At 41.0% G+C, this 20,945-nt stretch overlaps 1 protein-coding gene and 4 non-coding genes across 5 annotated transcripts; 4 read left to right on the top strand and 1 right to left on the bottom strand.

The window, feature by feature from the left end:
* Nucleotides 1–807: 807 nt before the first annotated feature.
* On the top strand, nucleotides 808–879 carry TRNAP-UGG (transfer RNA proline (anticodon UGG)). Its single transcript has one exon. It is a non-coding gene; the product is annotated as a tRNA-Pro (tRNA).
* Nucleotides 880–1,058: 179 nt separating this feature from the next.
* On the bottom strand, nucleotides 1,059–1,130 carry TRNAP-UGG (transfer RNA proline (anticodon UGG)). The gene has a single exon. It is a non-coding gene; the product is annotated as a tRNA-Pro (tRNA).
* Nucleotides 1,131–3,933: 2,803 nt separating this feature from the next.
* Nucleotides 3,934–20,030, top strand: OPN1SW (opsin 1, short wave sensitive). The gene is made up of 5 exons (XM_075273851.1): nucleotides 3,934–4,317; nucleotides 5,487–5,655; nucleotides 11,939–12,104; nucleotides 16,036–16,275; nucleotides 19,856–20,030. The coding sequence occupies exons 1-5, from the start codon at nucleotides 3,948–3,950 to the stop codon at nucleotides 19,982–19,984; spliced, it is 1,074 nt and encodes a 357-aa protein (XP_075129952.1). The 5' UTR covers nucleotides 3,934–3,947; the 3' UTR covers nucleotides 19,985–20,030.
* Nucleotides 5,857–5,930, top strand: TRNAT-AGU (transfer RNA threonine (anticodon AGU)). The gene has a single exon. It is a non-coding gene; the product is annotated as a tRNA-Thr (tRNA).
* TRNAP-AGG (transfer RNA proline (anticodon AGG)) lies at nucleotides 14,846–14,917 on the top strand. Its single transcript has one exon. It is a non-coding gene; the product is annotated as a tRNA-Pro (tRNA).
* Nucleotides 20,031–20,945: the final 915 nt, after the last annotated feature.

Below are 20,945 nucleotides of genomic sequence, written 5' to 3'. Positions count from 1 at the left end.
CCATATGAATACATGAGGAAAAAATCTTTGTGTCCACTGTACAATCCTAAAGCAGCTAAATCATACACAGCACCAAGTGCAAAGAGGTACATTGGTCGCCCCCATAACAAGAGCACTTTGCTATACTTTATGGTATGGCGCACTTCCTACTGTTTGACCAGGAGTGGGTCAAGCCATCATCTTACACATTAGTAGCAGTCTTACAGGCCTGATTTTTGAAAGTTCCTAACAATCCTGTAGAATGAATTCACAAACATTGGGCGCAGGGACCAAGAGATTTATGAAAGGCTATGGCCTAAATCTGTTTTCTGTCCCTCCCCAGAATGGAAATCACCAATTGGGAACCAGTGTAGACTTCTATTGTAACTCATGCCAGAAAACTTTTGTGATGCTAGTTTCACACTAGCGTTCAGGTTTTTGTGCTTCGGCGCCACATGGTGAAGGATTTTCAGGAGCACCCGGCAGTCTTTGAGATTGAAGTTATTTTATTGATCCCAAGCCCTCATAATCAGTCACATGTCCTGAGACATAGTCATTTCCCTCCCTTGTAACCTTTTACCTGGTAGAAATATTTGTCTATGCATAGATGACTTTTATCTATATTCTATTGATCTGCAATCCCTCTGCCAGAGCCAAAGCATTGCAAACTGTGCTGACCACGTCATTATGTTCCTTGTACAGCAGTAACATGTACTGAATAGCTACACTTGGTATGAGTGTAATATTAGAAGCAGATCACATAGAAATGTAAGAGCCGTATATCATACAGAAGGTTGTCTAACAGTGCCGTAAAGTATCTAGCATGTTGGCTCGTTGGTCTAGGGGTATGATTCTCGCTTTGGGTGCGAGAGGTCCCGGGTTCAAATCCCGGACGAGCCCTTTTTTTTTTTTTTTTTTTTACATATTATGTACGTATGTAGTCCTGTGATACAGGTTTTGATTCACTTCCTAATATAAGGATCGTTAATAACTGCATCAAACAAATCTCAATAACGAAAATTCACAAATTACTCAGACTGTTGTAGATTAGTATAAATTTTGACGGTACAGCAAAAACAGGGCTCGTCCGGGATTTGAACCCGGGACCTCTCGCACCCAAAGCGAGAATCATACCCCTAGACCAACGAGCCACACACAAAGCATGTCTTCTAATACTCCTTCTAAACTTCTCCATGTCATTCCTTCCACATTAAAAACACTGTGTTATGTTTTCTTCTATCGACTCCATTCAGCAAGAAGTTGTATTTGCTCTCGTGCTGCTACAATATGCAACACAATAAGGTCTACTGTATATAACTGCATTAGAAACCAATGCAAACCATTATAAATATGTAAAGCACATCACTTTATAGTAATAAAATTGAAAACTGTCTTTGGTACATTAGATATCATGACCATATGTTACCATAAGGAAATGAAAATGACCTTTTATCTGACATGTACATGGCCTGTGTGCTAACTTTTTTTTTAATGGATTGCACATGTACCTATATTCATTTCTATGGCCCCATATTCATAATGGTGATGTCCACAGATCTGTGTGGTGAATGTGAGGCAGAGCCACAAAAAACACATGTCCTATCATAGCCTATTCTGCACTTGGGATTCATTCATTGAATTGTGTTATTCAATAATAATTCATTATTCATTAATTGTATTAGGCCCGGTTCCACATCTGTGTTCGGGTTTCTATTCGGAGAGTCTACTTGGGGAACCCGCTGAACGGAAACCTATATGCATTAAAAAGCAGTTACCTAAGGAAACCACACGGACCCCTAGGGGTATACGTGTATGTATACACGTGTATTATGCTAAAATGTGCTCGCGTTAACTCCGTGTGCACGACCCCTTAGGGTGCATTCACACAGGGGAAAATGGTGAGGAATGGGTTCTGCTAGCTTTTTTTTCCACTAGCAAATTTTCCACTAGTGGAAAATTCCGCTAGCGGAAAAAAAAAGCAAGTGGCACCCATTGAAATCAATGGGAGGCTTTTTTTTCAGCATGGAAAATTCCACACCAAATTCCTCACCATTTTCCTCCATGTGAATGGACCTTCAGACTGTAATAGGGTCCGTGTTATTTCTACTCGGCTTCGGCACGAATCATGCGTATGTTTTGTGTGGACACTGAGTGGAAACCACACAGAACCCATAATAGTTTATGGGGTCCATGAGTTTCCGAGGTGACCGCTGGTTTTTGTTTTTAACTGTAGTTTTTATTGAACAAATTTGCAAATTTTACAATAAAAAAAACAAACAAATACAAGTCAAAGTATACATCAATTGACAAGCAATACAGACTATGAGGTGGGGGGGATAGGGTAGGAAGGAAGGGATGGGGGGAAAGAAAGTAGTGAAAAACCATGCAGAGCACAGTAAGTGTCCCAGGACGACCACACAGCCCGAAAGGTGTCCATTGCATGATTAAGGGGGGCAGTCAGGTATTCCATACTGCGAAATCCTTCAACTGGACAATAAGATCTGGACCAGAGGGAGGGGAACTCCTTTTCCACTGGAGAGCGATAAGCATTTTAGCAACCATACACAAATATAGAAACAGTTTAGAGGTCTGCTTGCCCAAATGTTTAGGAGGGAGGTTAAGCAGGTAGGTGAGGGGTTGAGTGGGACAACTTGTACAAAGAGGGCATCAGAGAGGGATTTAACCTCCAGCCAGAAGTGACAGATACCAGGACAGTCCCAAAAACATGACACAGTGTGCCCACTTCAAATTGACAACGCCAACATTGGGATGGAATACCAGAGTTGAGGGAGTGAAGCAGAGTGGGGGGAAGGTACCAGTGCATAAGTAATTTGTATTGGGTCTCATGAAACGAAATGCAAGTAGAGGATTTAGCTGCGAAAGAACATAACTTTCCACTGTCCGGGTGAGATCTGCCTATTTAGAGCCTTGGACCACTTGGTCATGTACTTATGGGAGATAGGAGGGGGGTGACAGCTTTTTAATGCGTATAGGTTTCCATTTGGGGGAATCTCAGTACGGAAATCCGAACACAGATGTGAATAGGCTCTTAGAGGTTTGCTGTCCCTTCTGTGTTTTCCCAAACCTGTATATGCACACAGTGTGTACAAGTCAAAGTATTAGGCTCCGTTCCCACGGAGTAATGTGCCGCTCATATAGACACGTAAACACATGGCAGAGCGAGGTGCTTCAAAACAGATCCCATTGATTTCAATGGGTGCCGGCTTACGCGCGCTACACATTGAACTCAATGGGTTATAAAGCCTCCAATTGATTTCAATGTGTGGCGCGAATAAGCCGACACCCATTGAAATCAATGGGATCTATTTTGAAGTGCCTCGCTCTGACACGTGTTTACGTGCCTAAATGAGTGGCACGTTACTCCGTGGGAACGGAGCCTTGAGCTCAATTGACAAACAATACAAGATGCAAGCCTTATAGATGGTGACTTATCCGGCCTTGTATATGTTCTAGTGCAGTGGTCAGCAAGCTTTGGTGCAACAGCTGTTGCAAACCTATAAGTCAACAGTATAAAAAGGTATATAAGAGTATATGAATTTCATTATACTACCAGAACATCTCTCCTGCACCCCCAAAATTGGTATAGGTAGACAATGCACTAAAAATCTGAAGTCAAGCAAAACCTTCTTGATTCTGCAATGAAGGCGCTTAAATATTGATGTAATATTTAATTTCCATATATTCTTCATATAAAATGCTTTTTTAGTTTGCCCATTCTTACTGCGTACCCCAAGAACAAGAGTACAACACTTTACTCCCATTAATGGCTCCCGATCCTAATCTGGCCTCCAGCAGGCATTACTTATACCTCTACATCTTGCTAAGAACACAACATCCACAAATCCCTCAGGGTGAGTAGGATTATTGGCTGATCCTGATGAGTCCTTAAAAGGATTGTACACAGAATAGTCCCTATAAAATAGTGCAACAGGGCAGCTTGAGGATAAATGGGTATACACGCAAAGGTTGGGATGTTGGGGGACGAAGAATTCTACCTCTTTAAGAATATATCTGATGTTGGTCCCTGGGATGGCCCTCAATATCATATTGCACCAAAATGGGCATTCACCCTACAGGCTATTTTTATGGGTGTAGTGTTCATCATTGGCACACCCTTAAATGCTGTTGTACTAGTGGTAACAGTGAAATATAAGAAACTTCGGCAACCACTTAACTACATCCTAGTGAACATCTCATTTGCCGGACTCATCATCTGTATTTTTTCCATTTTTACTGTTTTTGTTTCCAGCTGCCAAGGGTACTTTGTCTTTGGAAAAACTGTCTGTGCTATAGAGGGCTTTGTTGGCAGTCTTTCAGGTAAGACCATGTGTTCTTAGTTCTAGATACCATTTAGGAAATGTTGTGTTTCAGTTTCTTTTACCTAATTGCCAATATTGTTATTTGCACAGGCAAAAGGTTGTATGATATAAGTAGTGAAAAGCAGTTATAGGCTGAGGCTAATGTCCCAAGTTGTGGAAATGCAGCTTTTTTTGTCGCGTTTTTTTTTTTTTTAGCCAGAATTATGAATGTCTATAAAAGGAATGGGAAATATATAGAAAGGTCTTCTACTTCTACTTTCTGCTCAATCCACTCCTGGCTTTGGCTAAAAAAAAAAACGCAACAAAATCTGCAACAAAAAAGCTGTGTTTCCGTAATGTGGGGCTTTAGCCATGGATCGATTCTGGGCTTAATGCTACTTAGGGGGCATTCACACGATATAACGTGGCGTTGATTCTGACACGTAAACTCGTGTCAGAATCCGTGCCGCATAACAGAACCCCAGTGACTTCAATGGGTTCCGTTTAACGTGCGTAACACATTGAAATCAATGGGAGGCTTTTTAACTAGAGATGAGCGAACACTGTTCGGATCAGCCGATGCGAACACTGTTCGGATCAGCCGATCCGAACAGCATGCTCCCATAAAAATGAATGGAAGCACCTAGCTAGGTTCACACCTGCGCCCTGCCGTTACTGTTATGGGAATAAGTCCTAACACACCTGTTATAGTTATAAGGTCCAACATATGACTTCAACCCATACGAGCTCTCAACTTATCTGTACACATTGTGCAGGGAAAGCTGGGTCCCAACCATGGATCCCCCATGTATGTGGAAATGTGTGTCTGCAAGTGCTGCCTCCTACATCAGCCAGCTCAAAGCTGAACTTATTAGATGGCTGTTCACATGTATCTGAAGGCCAGATTATTTTTGGAAGAGGCAGAAGTTACTTGAGGAAACATTGCATCCACATATTTACAACTGCCTGTTGCCTATAGCAACCAATCATAGCACAGCTGCCATTTTTTAAAAGCGCTTTAAGAAATGAAAGCAGTACTGTGATTGGTGGCAGATACATACAACTCCCGCATTGTAGCGCCACACAAGACAACTATGCCATGTTCTTTGGAGCTGGGGGTTGCATTATTGTTTCGTAGTGTAATAATAATATTAAAATACGCACTCTTCCCGCTCTTCTCTCCCTCAGGGTTGGTCACCGGCTGGTCTCTGGCTTTTCTAGCCTTCGAACGATACATTGTTATTTGCAAGCCCATGGGAAACTTTTGTTTCAGCTCCAAACACGCTTTGTCGGTTGTCCTGGTCACCTGGTTGATTGGTTTAGGGGTGGCTACTCCTCCCTTCTTTGGTTGGAGCAGGTAATCATTTACACATATCCCTAGTACTTTCTAATTGTTGTTATAATCGACTTTTCAGTCATAGGTAGGACGTGGTAACTATAGCCCACAAAATATCAAAAGGAATCCTTATATGACAGCAGATCAATTCCGCTCTGTAGTAGCTGAAGCGTCTGGTCTGGTGTGTGACTAATCTAAATAAGAGGTGGGCAGGGAGTGTGTGGCGCTGTGGCTTAGTTGGTTAAAGCGCCTGTCTAGTAAACAGGAGATCCTGAGTTCGAATCTCAGCAGTGCCTATTTTTTTTTAATAATATTTCTTTGTGTGCTAGGTTTTTATCTTGCTACTATACTAGAAATAGACAAATAATGGGCTCTGTTTTGCTATATAAATAAAGCTAAGTTCTCCATATTGTCTTCCCTGCATGGCTCTTTTCACCTATGTTTGTTCTAAGTTTTCTGTTTTATTTATTTTCTCTTCTCTTCTTATATACATGTTTTAAAATCTGTTTGTTTTTTGCAAATAAAAATTGAAAAAAATAAATAAAGCTAAATTCAATCCCTGAACCCGCTTAAAAAAATACAGAGAGATCTCTGAATTTTTCGGGGGTCCCCATGATAGTTTATAGGGTCCATGGGTAACCACCTTTTAAGCAGGTTAACTTTTTGTTTTTCGGGTTGACCTGAAGAACAGAAAGCTGAACACTAGTGTAAACCTAGCATAAGGCTGGAGAAATGATTTTGCTGCCAGTACCATTTCCCTACACTTGGCTGTCTCTGAAAATCTTGTAATTAGAGATGAGCGAACACTGTTCGGATTAGCCGATCCGAACAGCACGCACCCATAGAAATGAATGGAAGCACCTGTGACGCCGGCCAGCCGCCGGCAAAGTCAGCGTCACAGGTGCTTCCATTCATTTCTATGGGTGCGTGCTGTTCGGATCGGCTGATCCTTACAGTGCTCGCTCATCTCTACCTGTAATGACTCCCAGAGGTTTTGTCAGTAGTTAGAGATGCTGGCGCCCTTCTATGTACCCCATGAGAACACTGCACATATTGTGAGGGCCATCCATGTATGGAAGGGAAAAAAATAAAGGACCAAGACGAGCCATCTTGTCACCGCTCTATCATGTGCAGGTTTTGAAATGAACGAAGCAACGTGAGTGGTTGCTATTTTTTATAAAATCTGCCTTATGTTTTATCATCTTTCTGAAAGAAATCCATCTATTATGATTTTTATGTGGCTGATAACATAAATAATTATTTTCAGCTGATTCTGAGACTGTAGCAGCTATTAACACTGTGGTGTACAGTTGCTGATCGCCCATTGACTATATATGTGGTCACTATCTGTCTTGGCAAGGATGTACCGATTTATCCTTGCAGAGTTAAAGGGGATGTTCAGTCCCAAATTAATCTTTCATAATAATGACCTATTCATGGGATAAGTCATCGGTATGTGATCTATCGAGTGCCGGCACCCAGACCCTACAAATCAGCTATTCCAGGAACTAGATAAAGACTGCTTCCACATGGCAGTGTTTGGTCAGTGATTTTGTTCAGTGATTGTAAACCAATATTTGGAGTGGAGACTACACAGAAATCAGGTATAATAGAAATATTTTTACCTTTTCTGTGTTTTTACCCAACTCCTAGTTTTGGCACACAATCACTGAACAAAATCACTGACCAAATAAAAGCAGCCTATGGGTATGTTCACACGGCGGAAACCAAATTTCGCCGTGTGAACTTCCGCACTGCTAGCTGCAACAGGATGCCGATGCAGCGCATTGGGATTCCGTTGCAGAATCTCGCTCCTGATTAGACCTGAATGAATGGGCCTAAACATGAGCGTGTCTCAAGCTGCATACACTGCAACTGACTCAGCTGCGGAATTCGTGGTAAGATAGGGCATGTCGCTTCTTTTTTTGCTACTAGCTAGCGGAAACAAAATCCGAACTGCTCCCATTGAAGTCAATGGGAGCCATGTTTGCAGGTGGATTTTGAGGCGGATTCCATGTCAAAATCTGCCTGCAAAAAACTCATTGTGAACATACCCTAAGTGAGTGGGTCTGTGGAGGAATGGGCGGCACACAGATGTCATCAGAAATAAACGTATTTATTTAAGTATCTGGTGCTGAATGATACATCTGGAGTATTGTTAGACTGTCTAGTCCAGGGGTCAACTAAATCAATGGGAGCCAGCCAGTCAGAAGCGAGATGCTCATTCTCTCAGGTGGATTTGCCTCGCAACATCCACCTGAAGACACTCCCTCCCGACTTGGCCCATTCAGTTGGACCTAATCCGGAGCGGAGTGCACAACTGGATGCTGGTGCACTTCTCCTGGCATCCAGTTGCAGCAACCCGTATTTTGGTCCAGAACCAGAGGCGGCCTGCAAAAATTTTTTCATCCTTAATGAAATGAAAAAAGGCAAGCTTAGCTGTCATATTTTACTTTAGACAGGCAGTTACTATCCTGTGATTAGGGTACCACATGGTCCAGACACACGCACGCTCACCTCCCACAGTACATCTTCCCCTTTGACTGAGATTGCCACCTGGAGTAGCACTGCTGTGTGTTAAGACAGCAGAAGGAGCCCTCGTGCCAGGCAGATAATCCTGGGGTGCCAACGGTAGCTGACCCCTAGTTTAGTCTAACATTACACCACTTATTCGATAGGTTAAAAAAAATTGCTGCATTTTTGGCGCACGGTGTCTCAATTAACGCTAGGTTCACACCTGCTTTTGGGTTTCCATTCATGGGGTCTCCTAGAAACCCCCCAGACTATAATGGGGTCTTCTGGGTTTCCTGTTTGCAGGACTTTTCTCTCTGCATCTTTAAACTGGAAAGGGGAACCGAATCTCCGAGCAGAGGTCATGCGCAGGTGTGAACCTAGCCTTAAACCTTGCCCTTTTCTTATGAGACCACACCCTTCTGCAGTATGCCTTTTTTCATACACAGAGTACAAGTGTCTATAAAATGTCTAACCAGATAGCTCAGAAAAAGAAACGGATACACGCTCCTCTATAGGTGATGAATCAATAGCTTGAAGTCTTTATTTATAAGGCATTACAGATAACACATTTCATCCTCAGATCTCAGTGATGATAAATAATAGTGAGATGTGAAGAAGAGGTTTTTATAATAAGTAGAGGCCATGGGGAGGTAAGGAAACATGAAAACAGTGTTATTCATCTCTCCAGCATGATTCCGTGCTATCTTCACGCTTCTGGCTGATGTCAGGGACTGGCTGACTTCACGTGGCATCATGACACTTGCGTTATGTGTCACACTGTCACGTTACACTGAGGCCCAATGACTGGTCCCTGAAGTCAGCCAGCTGCCCTGAAGACAGCAGGGAGTCACTCTGGAGCACAGGAGAGTTGAATAGCACTGTTTTATGTTTCATCGCCACTTCTGGCCCTCTGCTTATTATGCTCTGAGCTATGAAGCGACCCCACAGTATAATAACAGTTTAGGTTTGTCTGTGTGTGGTCTGAACGATTCTGCCAGGTGAACCTTGTGAGATGAATCTCATTAGGTTTGCCAAACACTTAATCATGCTGTAAAGAGGACATGGCTTAAAAGTAGACGTGGTCTATATAATCACCATTAATTGTAAAATGCCTGAATGAGGTGGGGTCCCCACATGGTTTAAACCAATTAGAGTGAAGTAGACAAACTATGTGCAGTCCATAACAGGCAGCCCACAGTCCCAAATGTCCAACCACTGTACTCATCTCATCATCTGGACATCCTAAGCACTGCATAATGCAAACTGGTAGGGGCTAAGGACTGAAGGGGCCCAAGTTGGCACCACAAATTCATGTTCTGATTGTATGATAGATGTCTCATTTGGGTTCGTTGCTGGGCCTCTTTACTGAGTACTGCGATTTGGCCCCTGACAACACTACTGCCAGTACAGTCCTGATGGTGGCCCTGGCTGACCCTTTTGAACATTGATTTCTTTAAATTCTCTGCATCCTTTAAGGGTGTTATGTACTGTAAATGGTGGGAAATTCAAAGTATTTTCAATTGTACGCTGAGGAACATTTTTATGAAATTGTCTCACAATTTTCAGACACACATTCTCACAGATTGGTGAACCACTGATTCTCTTTATTTCTGAAAGACTCTGTCTCTCTAACATGCTCTTTTTTTTTTTATACAGTCATGTGACTTAGTTAATAATTGGCCATCCAGCTGTTTTTCATTAGTACTGCTTACTTTTCCAGCCTTTTGTTAACCTTGGTCCACCTTATTTGAGATGTGTTGCTGCCATCTTTTTATAAATAATTTTAGATGCATATTTGTTGCATACTAACTGTCATATGAATTTAATTACTAGCTTTTTATTATATTTGAGAATCATTAATGTTTCTGCCTCACCATGGCCAATAAGCCATTTATGTAGTAGTCTGAAGGCCTCTTCACACGGAGTAAACACGCGTGTATTTTGGCAAAATACACGTGTAAAAATCAGACTCCCATTGACTTCAATGGCATTTTCTTTTACACGTGTAAAAAAACACGTCAAAATACACATCAAAATACACGTGTAAAATGTCATTGAAGTCAATGGGAGTCTTATTTTTACACGTGTATTTTGCCAAAATACACGCGCGTTTACTCCGTGTGAAGGGGCCCTGAGTCTGGGTAAGGCTACCAACGCCAGAGCTCTGGTGTATACACCTTGATACCTAGTAAAGAAGGATAACAAGTGTGATAAAACTGGTGCCCAGGACTTGGAACCATATACACTACCGAATTTCACTTATGAAAAGCTTTGGCTTTGGTGTCAGGATGTATATATGTTTTTTTTGTCACTTCCATTGGTGGGTTTTATTTGCCTTCTACCCCTAACATTGGTATGACTAGGAAGTCTGGATGCATGCATATGTTTTCTACATTGGAATGGACTATGTAATATCATATGTACCTCTATGTAGTTGTCTTATGTGTTTTGTATCTTTTGCATTGGGTGTTATGTTTATATTTCGTTCTAGCACTTGTTTTCAGATATTTAATTGGAAATTGTGTTTCCTATGACCTTAGATTATTTTCCATATATAGGGAAAACTGTCACTTTTTGAACAAATGATCACTTTATTCGTAAGATAAGCTCTACATAGATGATATTCCTTCCAAGACACAGACACTTTTGCTGAACACGTTAACACATCTAGTTTTATAAGAGCATTCCCTTCCTTCATGAGACACTCTGTTCACTATGTGTGGAAACACAGAGTTGCTAAAGCTTTGGGTTGTGAGATAAGGGTCCATTCACAGGAAATAAATGCGCGCTCATTTTGGCACAATACACATGTAAAGAATATACGTGTAAAAATAAGACTCCCATTGACTTCAATGACATTTTTTTTTACACGTGTATACTTTACACGTGTATTGTGCCAAAATGAGCATGCGTTTACTCCTTGTGAATGGACCCTAATATAGCCTAGGATTGGCCTGTGCATTAAAAAGGACCTTTCATGGATTTGGGCACATGCGGTGTTATATACCGCTGGAAAGCTGACAATGCACTGAATTCAGCGCACTGTCGGCTTTCCCAATCTGTGCCCCAGGTGAAGAGCTATCAGTCCCGGTACCGGTACCGTAGCTCATCACAGTCAGAAGGGCGTTTCTGACACTCTGTCAGGAATGTCCTACTGCACAGCAGTGCCTATAGCACTGTGCTGTGTGAGCATGGAGGAACCCCTCCCTCCCCTCCTGATAATACTCGTCTATGGACGAGCACTGTGAGCAGAGGGAGGGGGCGTTCCTCCCCGTTCACACAGTACAGCGCTATAGGTCGCTGCTGTGCAGAAGGACGTTCCTGACAGAGTGTCAGAAGCGCCCTTCTGACTGTGAAGAGCTACGGTACTGGGACCGCTAGCTCTTCACCCGTGGCACAGATCGGAAAAACCGACAGTGCACTGAATTCAGTGCACTGTCGGCTTTCCAGTGTATATAACACCGCATGAAAGGTCCTCTTTAAGAGAAGTAGTAAGGAGATAGATGGATATATAACCGCAGGATCAGTCTATGTATTGGGCTTTGTTTCTAGTCTGTAGCCATAGAGACACAGGTCTGCTCTTGAGTTGGGGCTCCCTATTATAAATCAAGACTATTTGAAAGTTTGAATTTTAAAATTTCGCATCAAGTTTGCATAGATAGTTGAAAAATGAGCAGATACATTGCTTTGTTTATTCTGACTTGGAGCAAAGCTGCTATATACCATAAAAAAAATAACACATTATTATGCTTATCTTTGTTACTGAAAATTTCCATCTCTTTCCACCCAGGTACATACCAGAGGGCTTACAATGTTCATGTGGTCCAGACTGGTACACTGTCGGCACTAAGTATCGCAGTGAATATTACACCTGGTTTATATTCATCTTTTGCTTTGTTATTCCTCTGACTCTCATTTGCTTCTCATATGCACAGCTTCTGGGAGCTCTGCGGGCGGTAAGTTTATTATGGACAACTATAGCGCATATGTGTTTATATATTTGTAAATTAGGCACTATCCAGATACAGTACTGATCATTATGACTATGATACACTTTAAAGAGGACCTTTCATTGATTTGGGCACAGGCACAGTTCTATATACTGCTGGAAAGCCGAAAGTGTGCTGAATTCAGCGCACTGTCGGCTTTCCCGATCTGTGCCCTGGGTAAAGAGCTAGGGGTTCCGGTACTGTAGCTCTTTACAGTCAGAAGGGCATTCCTGACAGTCTGTCAGGAACGTCCTTCTCCACAGCAGCACCTATCGCGCTGTGCTGTGTGAGCGGGGAGGAACACCCCCTCCCCTCCTGATAATACTCGTCTATGGACGAATACTGTGAGCAGAAGGACGGGACGTTCCTCCCCGCTCACACTGTACAGCGCGATTGTTGCTGCTGTGGAGAAGGACGATCTTGACAGACTGTCAGGAATGCCCTACTGACTGTAAAGAGCTATGGTACCGGCACCCCTAGCTCTTTACCCGGGGCACAGATCGGGAAAGCCGACAGTGCAATGAATTTGGTGCACTGTCGGCTTTCCAGCAGTATATAGAACTGCCTGTACCCAAATCAATGAAAGGTCCTCTTAAACACATCCGAAGATACTTGTACACTTCTCTTGAAATCTCTCTGGCAAACCATCAAATTAAAATATTGGTATATAGCCTTAGATTAGCTCAGGTACTGAGATAAATTATTTAGGATATTGGACAATTTCTCAATTTGAAAAGTTTAAGGCCAACGGTAGGGGTTTTTTGAAGGGTAAGTTTTTATCACAAGTATGTGATTTGTCATAGAAACACTGGAAATTATTTTTTGTGTGGTGCCACAAGCAGATGACCCAAAGAACAATTTGCATAAATCGCATCCACTTTGCAAGTACTCTAAAACACTGCGATTTTTCCCATGGCATTTCCACCGCAGGCAAATCACGGCGTTTCCAGCCCATGGGTCCCCGGCCTAAGACGGTCAAAAAACATCAACAATTTAAGCGCACATAACAAACTGTGCTCTAGATAAGCGGAATGGTCGTACCCAGATCTACTGAGAGACACTGGGGACTCAACGGGACTTACAGATGTCCCATAATGACTCCTGTCCTAACAAGAACAGTCACCAGAGCTCTTCCTGTATCTCCCTATCAAATCAGATCCGTTTCCCTTATTTCCTTTTATCCCAATGCGTTTCATGTCCTAACAAGATGGAGGGGCAATCCTTTCTAAGTATGAAGTCAGTGGGGATTGAAAGCCCTTCAGGCTGCACATCCATATGTTTCCATAGCTTGCTAGTTGTAGGGCTATAGAGGTAGATGCTCCAGCCTGAGTGCAGGGCAGCGTTTGTGTCAGCAGTAGCCTAGTAACTGGATCTCAATCGACTCAACTCTGCTGACTCAATCTTGCTCTCACCCTTTACTCAGGCTGCAAATTGAGTGTAAGTCGCACCACATAACAGTCCACACAACCCAAATACACGCCACTGTCACCAGTGCAGATTCGCAGATTCTGTTAAGCAGAAACCTTGTGCACATTGTACAATTCAAGATAATATTGGGTTCATAGAGCATACAGAAAGTGGTTCAAAGATGGTACAGTGCTACATATACAGAGAGATAACAAATGACACACAATACAAAGAGCTATAAAATAAAAGCGAATAAAACAGAACAATACGGGTTGGAAACGTCGCAAAAGAAACTGTGGCGTTTTACAGTAATTGCAAAGTGGATGGGATTCATGCAAATCCCATGCCCATTTTGCGGTAAAAACTGCATTGCGGACACGCTGCAGTTTTGGTAATCGCAGCATGTCAATTATATCTACGGAAATGCCGGCGGCTTCCCCGTAAATATAATGGTACTTTCTTTTTAAAGTGCTGCGGGAAGAACTGCAATGCGTTCCCGCTGCGTTTTTTCCCACAGTGCTTTAGCGCTGCGGATCATCCTGTGGGGCCTTAGCCTCAAAGAGTCTTTGGTTCCAGGAGCTTGGAGGTCATCTGTAGTGAATTGGACACACCTTGCTCCCTGAACTGACTCCATATATGTGACAAAGAATTGAGGTCTTTCACTCAGTTAAAGCCAGTGTCCAACCAACCACATCTCCCTGCCAGGTAGCCCCCCCCCCCTTCTTTTACCCATCCCCCTTCGCAGGATCCTGAGAAAGAAAGATGTTTGTCCAGGGGTAATAAAACTGAAGCCACTGAATGGAATTGATCAGCAACGTAAACACAGCACAGGACTAACAAGATTAGGGAATTTATATATAGAACAACATATATCAAAGGAAAATACATAGCTGGGGTTCTCTTATCATCACAGTCAGCTACATAAAAAATTACCATAATAGAGAGAAAATTATTTTTAAAAGTTTTTTAGTGAAACGTGAAAAACAGACAGAAATATAAAAATAAAGCCCTATGTATCACCGAACATAGATACAAAAATTATTTTATTAACCCAATCGAGAAAAATGTACAACCCACATGTATAAAAACACAAAAATGTGTCTGGCCATGCACCAGGGAAATTGGCCCAGTTCTGAAATGGTTAAGTTATATTTTGTAGAAGGGGATCTCTGAGAGTACAGAGAGAAAGTATCCACCTCTTCTAGAAAGAAGACAGAAAACTATAGTGTGTGAAATGCTGATGTGGCAACCAGATGTTTGAGCTTCACGAAAGTTCCAAAAAAAACCTATTGGACATAAGTGGCTCGTTGGTCTAGGGGTATGATTCTCGCTTAGGGTGCGAGAGGTCCCGGGTTCAAATCCCGGACGAGCCCTATTTTGTGGTTTTATTTGTACTTTATCAGCTATGGTTTTAACATTGAATTTCAAACTATGTTATTTTATCCATAACATGTTGTATTTTAACATGGTCATGGACAACCCTTGAGCATACATACTTTTGAATTATGTTGGTCACACCTTTTGGTGACCTAATGTGTTTTATAGTTTTAAAGATGGGTATTGAAATTAAAATTGAAATCAATGGGAGCCGGTTATTTCCTTTTCCCCTGAGCGGTTTGTTCCCGATCACAGAAAAAAGAAGCGAGCTGCCCTTTCTTCATCTCGCGACACCACCCTTCGGACTATGCCCATTCATTTGGGACTAATCCGGAGCGGAAAGCCACGAAAGGATGCTGGTGCACTGCATCGGCATACCATCGCAGTAGCCACAACGGAATGTGTTCACGCGGAACCCCGTGTGAACTAGCCCTAAAACTCAGAGTGATTATACCTCCATTCATCTATTTGTCTATGCTGTCATCCAGCTATTCAATCCATGATTTTCCTAGAATTCCCTCAACAGTCCTTTCTTCTTATTTTATTTTTATTTTTTTTATACAGTTTTTTTTTCCTCATTGAATAATGCAACATTTTAAAGCTACGCTTCCCTGCTGATTGGGTATATTGTTTTAATGGTGACAATTGTGCAGGAGTTTCCTCTTTTCAAATGCGGAGACAGTAACCTCACAGTAAATAAATCAGTGGGAAGCAAACAATAGTGGTCAGTGAGATAATCTCATGAAAGAAAACCATTCCAACAGCCAAGGAATTTAATTTTGCATGAGAAAACCTTAGCCTGAATCTGTATGTAAATTTTTTGCATTTCATTTATACAGAAAGATCTCATCCTTTCAGATCTCATCTACACATCAAACAGGGTTTGGAGGATGTCATAAATAGCTAAACTAATGGCTTATGGTTAGGATATAACATGAATGTTTAATTAGTCGTGACCTCCCATCATCAAGCAATGCTGTCCCCCCTCCCCCTCCCATGTGAGACATTTATAAGTATGTATAGCTACTCAAATGTTAAAAAAAAAAATCCCATCCTAGTTCTTTCAGGTACGGTTGCTTTTACAATGTGTTTTGAATTTTTTTTTCTTCTATAGGTTGCTGCACAACAACAGGAATCTGCCACCACCCAAAAGGCGGAAAAAGAGGTGTCTCGCATGGTGATAGTCATGATTGGGTCCTTCTGTCTGTGTTATGTTCCTTATGCAGCTATGGCCATGTTCATGGTGACTAATCGAAATCATGGGCTAGACTTACGTTTTGTAACCATCCCAGCTTTTTTCTCCAAGAGTGCTTGTGTCTACAACCCGATAATATATTCCTTCATGAACAAACAGGTAATGGATAGGATAATGACACAAAACACAAGTGTCCATGTTCTACCCAGACCTGTTATACACTGCATATCAGGCAATTTCACGGCAAGAATGGTTCTTGTTCTTGACAAGTGGAACATGAACCCTGGCACATTAATTAGTAGGAAGACTAATGACTGAATTGATGGTGCAAATTACCACCACAGAAGTAGTGACTTGATAACCATTGGCAGATAGCAAATGAAAATAGAGGCAGGAGATTGGTCATACCCTACACAAATGGACATCAATAGCAAGTAAGCCAAGGCATTTAGTGGTTACTGGTTTAGTGGGACCCTGACAGATGCAGTTTGATCTGTCAGCATAATGTTAAAGAGCAGAGTTTACTTAATTTTAATGGATTAAGATTAAAATTTACTTAATTGAAATTTTGTTTTCATCGAGTCTGAGACATCACCCAGGGTACTGATTTCTATCCAATGCCTAGTGCAGAACATACAAAAGCAGCAACAAAATTAACAAAAGGACAAGCTCAGGCTATATAATAACCCACTTTCTACTGTACATCATACTGTGAAATGAAAAAGACACAAGATTATATGAAAATATGATATTTTAGGGAGACAAAATAACTGGTGCTGTCTCAGAGCCAAGGAACCTTTGGTGGTAAGCAACTAGGACCAGCCAAATGGTCTTCCAAGAAAGATATTTTAGATGAATCTGATCAAAGGTGTTAATGAAAGCCTCTTTAAGATGAAAGGCAGATCCCATATAAAGGAGACCTTTGGAGGACCTGTTTAATGATGTGAGAATTTGAAAATATGAACCCTTTATCTTCCTAGCTATGAGATGAAAACAAAATGAATCTGGAGGAGACACCCATCTTGAAGAAGTATGGCTTTCCTGAGAGCTACATGGTAAAATAATCATTTGGAAATATTCAACGACTTGGGAAACCAAGCCCACCTAGGCCCAAAAGAGGATGATCACTATTATTAGCGATTTGTCAGAATTAATTTTCTACAGAATCATCGGCAGAGGAGGAAAAATATGTATCAAGCTGCCCAACCAGCGAGTTCAAAAAGCATCCAGATAAAAGGGATGATCCACTCTGTATAGGGAACAGAACCTGACAATATTGGTGGATGGCGCCATTTCCTGGTAAGTTCCTGGAACACTTCCAGGTTCAGTTTCTACTTCCCTGGCGCAAGATGAGGAGATCGGCAAGATGATTGTGAATGCATTTGATATGAATTGTCAAGACATCCAAAAGATTCTTTTTAGCCCACTGCATGATGATGCTACATTCCCGTTACAGATCTCAACTCCTCGCCCTCCCCCTTTTGAGATAGAACATGGTTATTAAATTGTTTTTCTGACCTAGGACATGATGTTTGCAGAGTTGGCACTTGAATTTCCGCAAGTCCAGTCTTACTACCCTTAATTCTTTTATGTTGCATGAAAGTTTTTTTTTTCTTCTTGGGACCATTTTCCGTGCAATTAATAGCTGGCCAATGTTGCCCCCCCCTCCCCCCCTTCAGAGAGGTGGTGGGCATCAACTGGGATTTTTGACTACTTATCAGGAACCTATGGGCCAAGAGACCAGTTTGTTTCTGAATATGCTAAGAAAAAAAGGATCTCTTATTAAGGAGGAACCCTACAATGGGAAAACAGACTTCCTAGACAATTTTGCTACTGCCAGATCTACTTTTTCTGGAGTATCCCAGGACACTACAACTTTCTCATCAAGTTTTATACACTTTCTTGAAACGGCTACTTGGGTCATAACTCTTCAACTGGGTTTCCACCATTTATTTTTTTTTGTTTAAATAAACGTATTCACAGGATAATTAAGAAATACTCTAGATTTAGATTCATGGAAAATAAAAAAAGACCATGCTTGCTGTCTTTAATTAATTTGGATACGTCATGTTTTTTTCATTAGCCACGTCAGAAACTGGAGAATCAGAAAGCCATAACAAAGTGGACAGAGCTTGAATCAGACAAGGCAGTGGAAGAGGAGAACGTATTAACTCTGCTCTCGGATTTCATTTTTTTTTTTTTAGCTTAAGCAATGTTTTCACTTCATTGAATGTATTAGGTGTAAACAGTCTTTATTAAATTTTTCTAAATCAAGATCATAACGAAACAAAGGCAAGCCATGGCATATGAAAAGAGAAAATAAGGCTCAAGAGAGTCCAGTACGTCAGCTTGCATACAAATTGCAGTAAAATCAAGCAAGATATAACAATGGCGATTCACTGAATGTATTAGACATTCCTTAAACCAGGACATACAGCTCTGATTTATCCTAGGGAGATGTCCTAGGAGTTGCACAGTTAAGTACAGTATAGTAATCTAATTTGGGGTTCATTCAGGTAAAGGCCATAGACAAAATACATTATCTGTTCTTTTTCTCTTTCCAGAAGTAGCAGGTGAAGGACTGGACAACTGTAATAAAATATACAATGGACACACATAAAATCAGCTTAAGCAGCCATAGAGATGATAGGAAGCAGACACACCAAACCATAATAGCTTAACAAAAAAAGGGGTTTCTGCTTTCCCATATTCTGAGCCTGCACAAGGCACGTAAGTGCACCAAATAAAGCCACCACCGGCAGGGAAAAGGAATGCCCACTGTGCTGAACACATTCCCCACCCAGAGAATAACATCATGGCAGAGGTGCACAGCCTCGTCTGAAGACGGGCAACAGTAGAAGTGCAAAGGCAAGTAAGCAGTGAAAAAGCACAACTCACAACTGGCTGGGGCATACAGGGTAGGGCAGAAGTAAACTGAAAGTATAAATTTATATAAAATAATAGAGTTACTGCTAACAACCCAGCTACCTACCTAAGCTAGGACAGAAACTTAGAGAACCCAGTGTGCTGAGCTGGTCCTTTTAATAACCATTTATTTGCTGCTTTTGTATGTTTTACACTAGGTATTGGATAGAAATCTAATACTCTAGATGCTGTTGAGGACAATGAGAAAGATATAGTTTTGTGGAAAAAGTATAAGTTGTAAGTTATATTCTGCACTGCCTACTATTAGTCCAGTGTGAGATTCTACTCAGTGATTGATAGCTATCTTTGTACACACATTCATACAGGGAAAAAGTGGCTATCACAGATAAGACCACCTACTGAACTCCCAAGCCTAGAATGAGCATACATTTAAACTTAAACACAATCACATATCATACAATTATTACATTGGGGTGGGCTTTGTTGTTTTTTTTTTTTTTTTTAATATAAAGATTACTGTCCATGTTGTTGTTCACTGTTAAGATAAAATTATATACGGTGTATATATATATATATATATACACATACACACACACACATATATATGTGTGTGTATGTATATATAGATATATATATATATATTCACCATTATAATATTTGCTTAAGGCTAAATGCACTTTGACCTTGTGCATGTATGGGTTTGTGAGAAGATGTTATGTATATTCATTAAATGTGCATACTGGCAATAATAGAATTAGCTGTAGTGCGTTACTCAGCTACAGTATATTACAGCTTTGTGTTTGTAGTTCGATGATACACAGACTTAATCCAAAAAAAAACATCTTTCTTTCAGTTTCGGGGATGCATCATGGAAACTGTATGTGGGAGGCCTATGAGTGATGATTCTTCATTATCCTCTTCAAGTCAAAAAACTGAGGTGTCAACAGTATCTCACAGCCAGGTCAGCCCGTCTGGAAGTTAATGTCTTATATAGATACTCAATACTGAAGGAAGAGGTCACACTTTTCTGATCAACTTTTAATATTTTCTTTTTCATATTGCTCAATGTATTGTCTAACATTAGTTTCAACTTTAAAATAAACAATTCTGCTGTCATTTTACATTCATACTATTGCAATTTATAAGCGATAATAAAATGGAATATCCCCATGTTAGAAAGTTACGACATATTGCTAGGATATGCCATCACTTGATGGTCATTGGGTTCAACTTCTATGCACAATGGCACTTCCACCCCCTGACTAAACAAGAAATTGCAGCACAGCATCACTAAGCGATCAACCAATACTCCAGTGTATATGGGAGCAGCCAGCCCAAAGGATTTTAGTCCCATTGATCTTCTGTTCCTCGATTGTATAATCCACGGTGTTAGCCATAGGCCAAACTAGAGTACTTGGAATGTGCATACTGCCTTGGCAGCTTATTTTCTTAGGTCACATATTAGGGCTCATCCATACAGCTTTATTTTTCATGTAGTGTATCTACATAATCATTACATAGAGTCTAGCTGAATACAAGAATAGACACCAAAAATCTTTTTGGTTCAGTCATTCTTGTTCTATCCCACTCAACTTACAGTTATTATATAATGATCCTATCAGCGACTGTATAAAAGCAACATAAGCCGTTGAGAAGGGGACATGACAACCCAGCCAAAACGAGGCAGAGACCAGATCATTATTTGACAAATGTTATTTCCTATGAGTAGAATTAAAACTCCATGACCTGAAGTATTTTGTGGTTTAGAACCATGAAGCAGATTTATTAACAGTAGCGTTATCCAAAAGATGTTAGCATTGTACCGTAATGGTGCAGGCTGTGATATTTTTGACACATTTATCTTGCACCAAAAACTGGTGCATACTATAAATAAATATGGTGTGTTATATTACTCCACTTAACTACACACCTTTTTCTATAAA

This window comes from Leptodactylus fuscus, chromosome 5, assembly GCF_031893055.1.
Source record: "Leptodactylus fuscus isolate aLepFus1 chromosome 5, aLepFus1.hap2, whole genome shotgun sequence".
NCBI lineage: Eukaryota > Metazoa > Chordata > Amphibia > Anura > Leptodactylidae > Leptodactylus > Leptodactylus fuscus.
The sequence above is the reverse complement of the archived record's forward strand: the minus strand, read 5'-3'. Positions and strand labels throughout refer to the sequence as shown.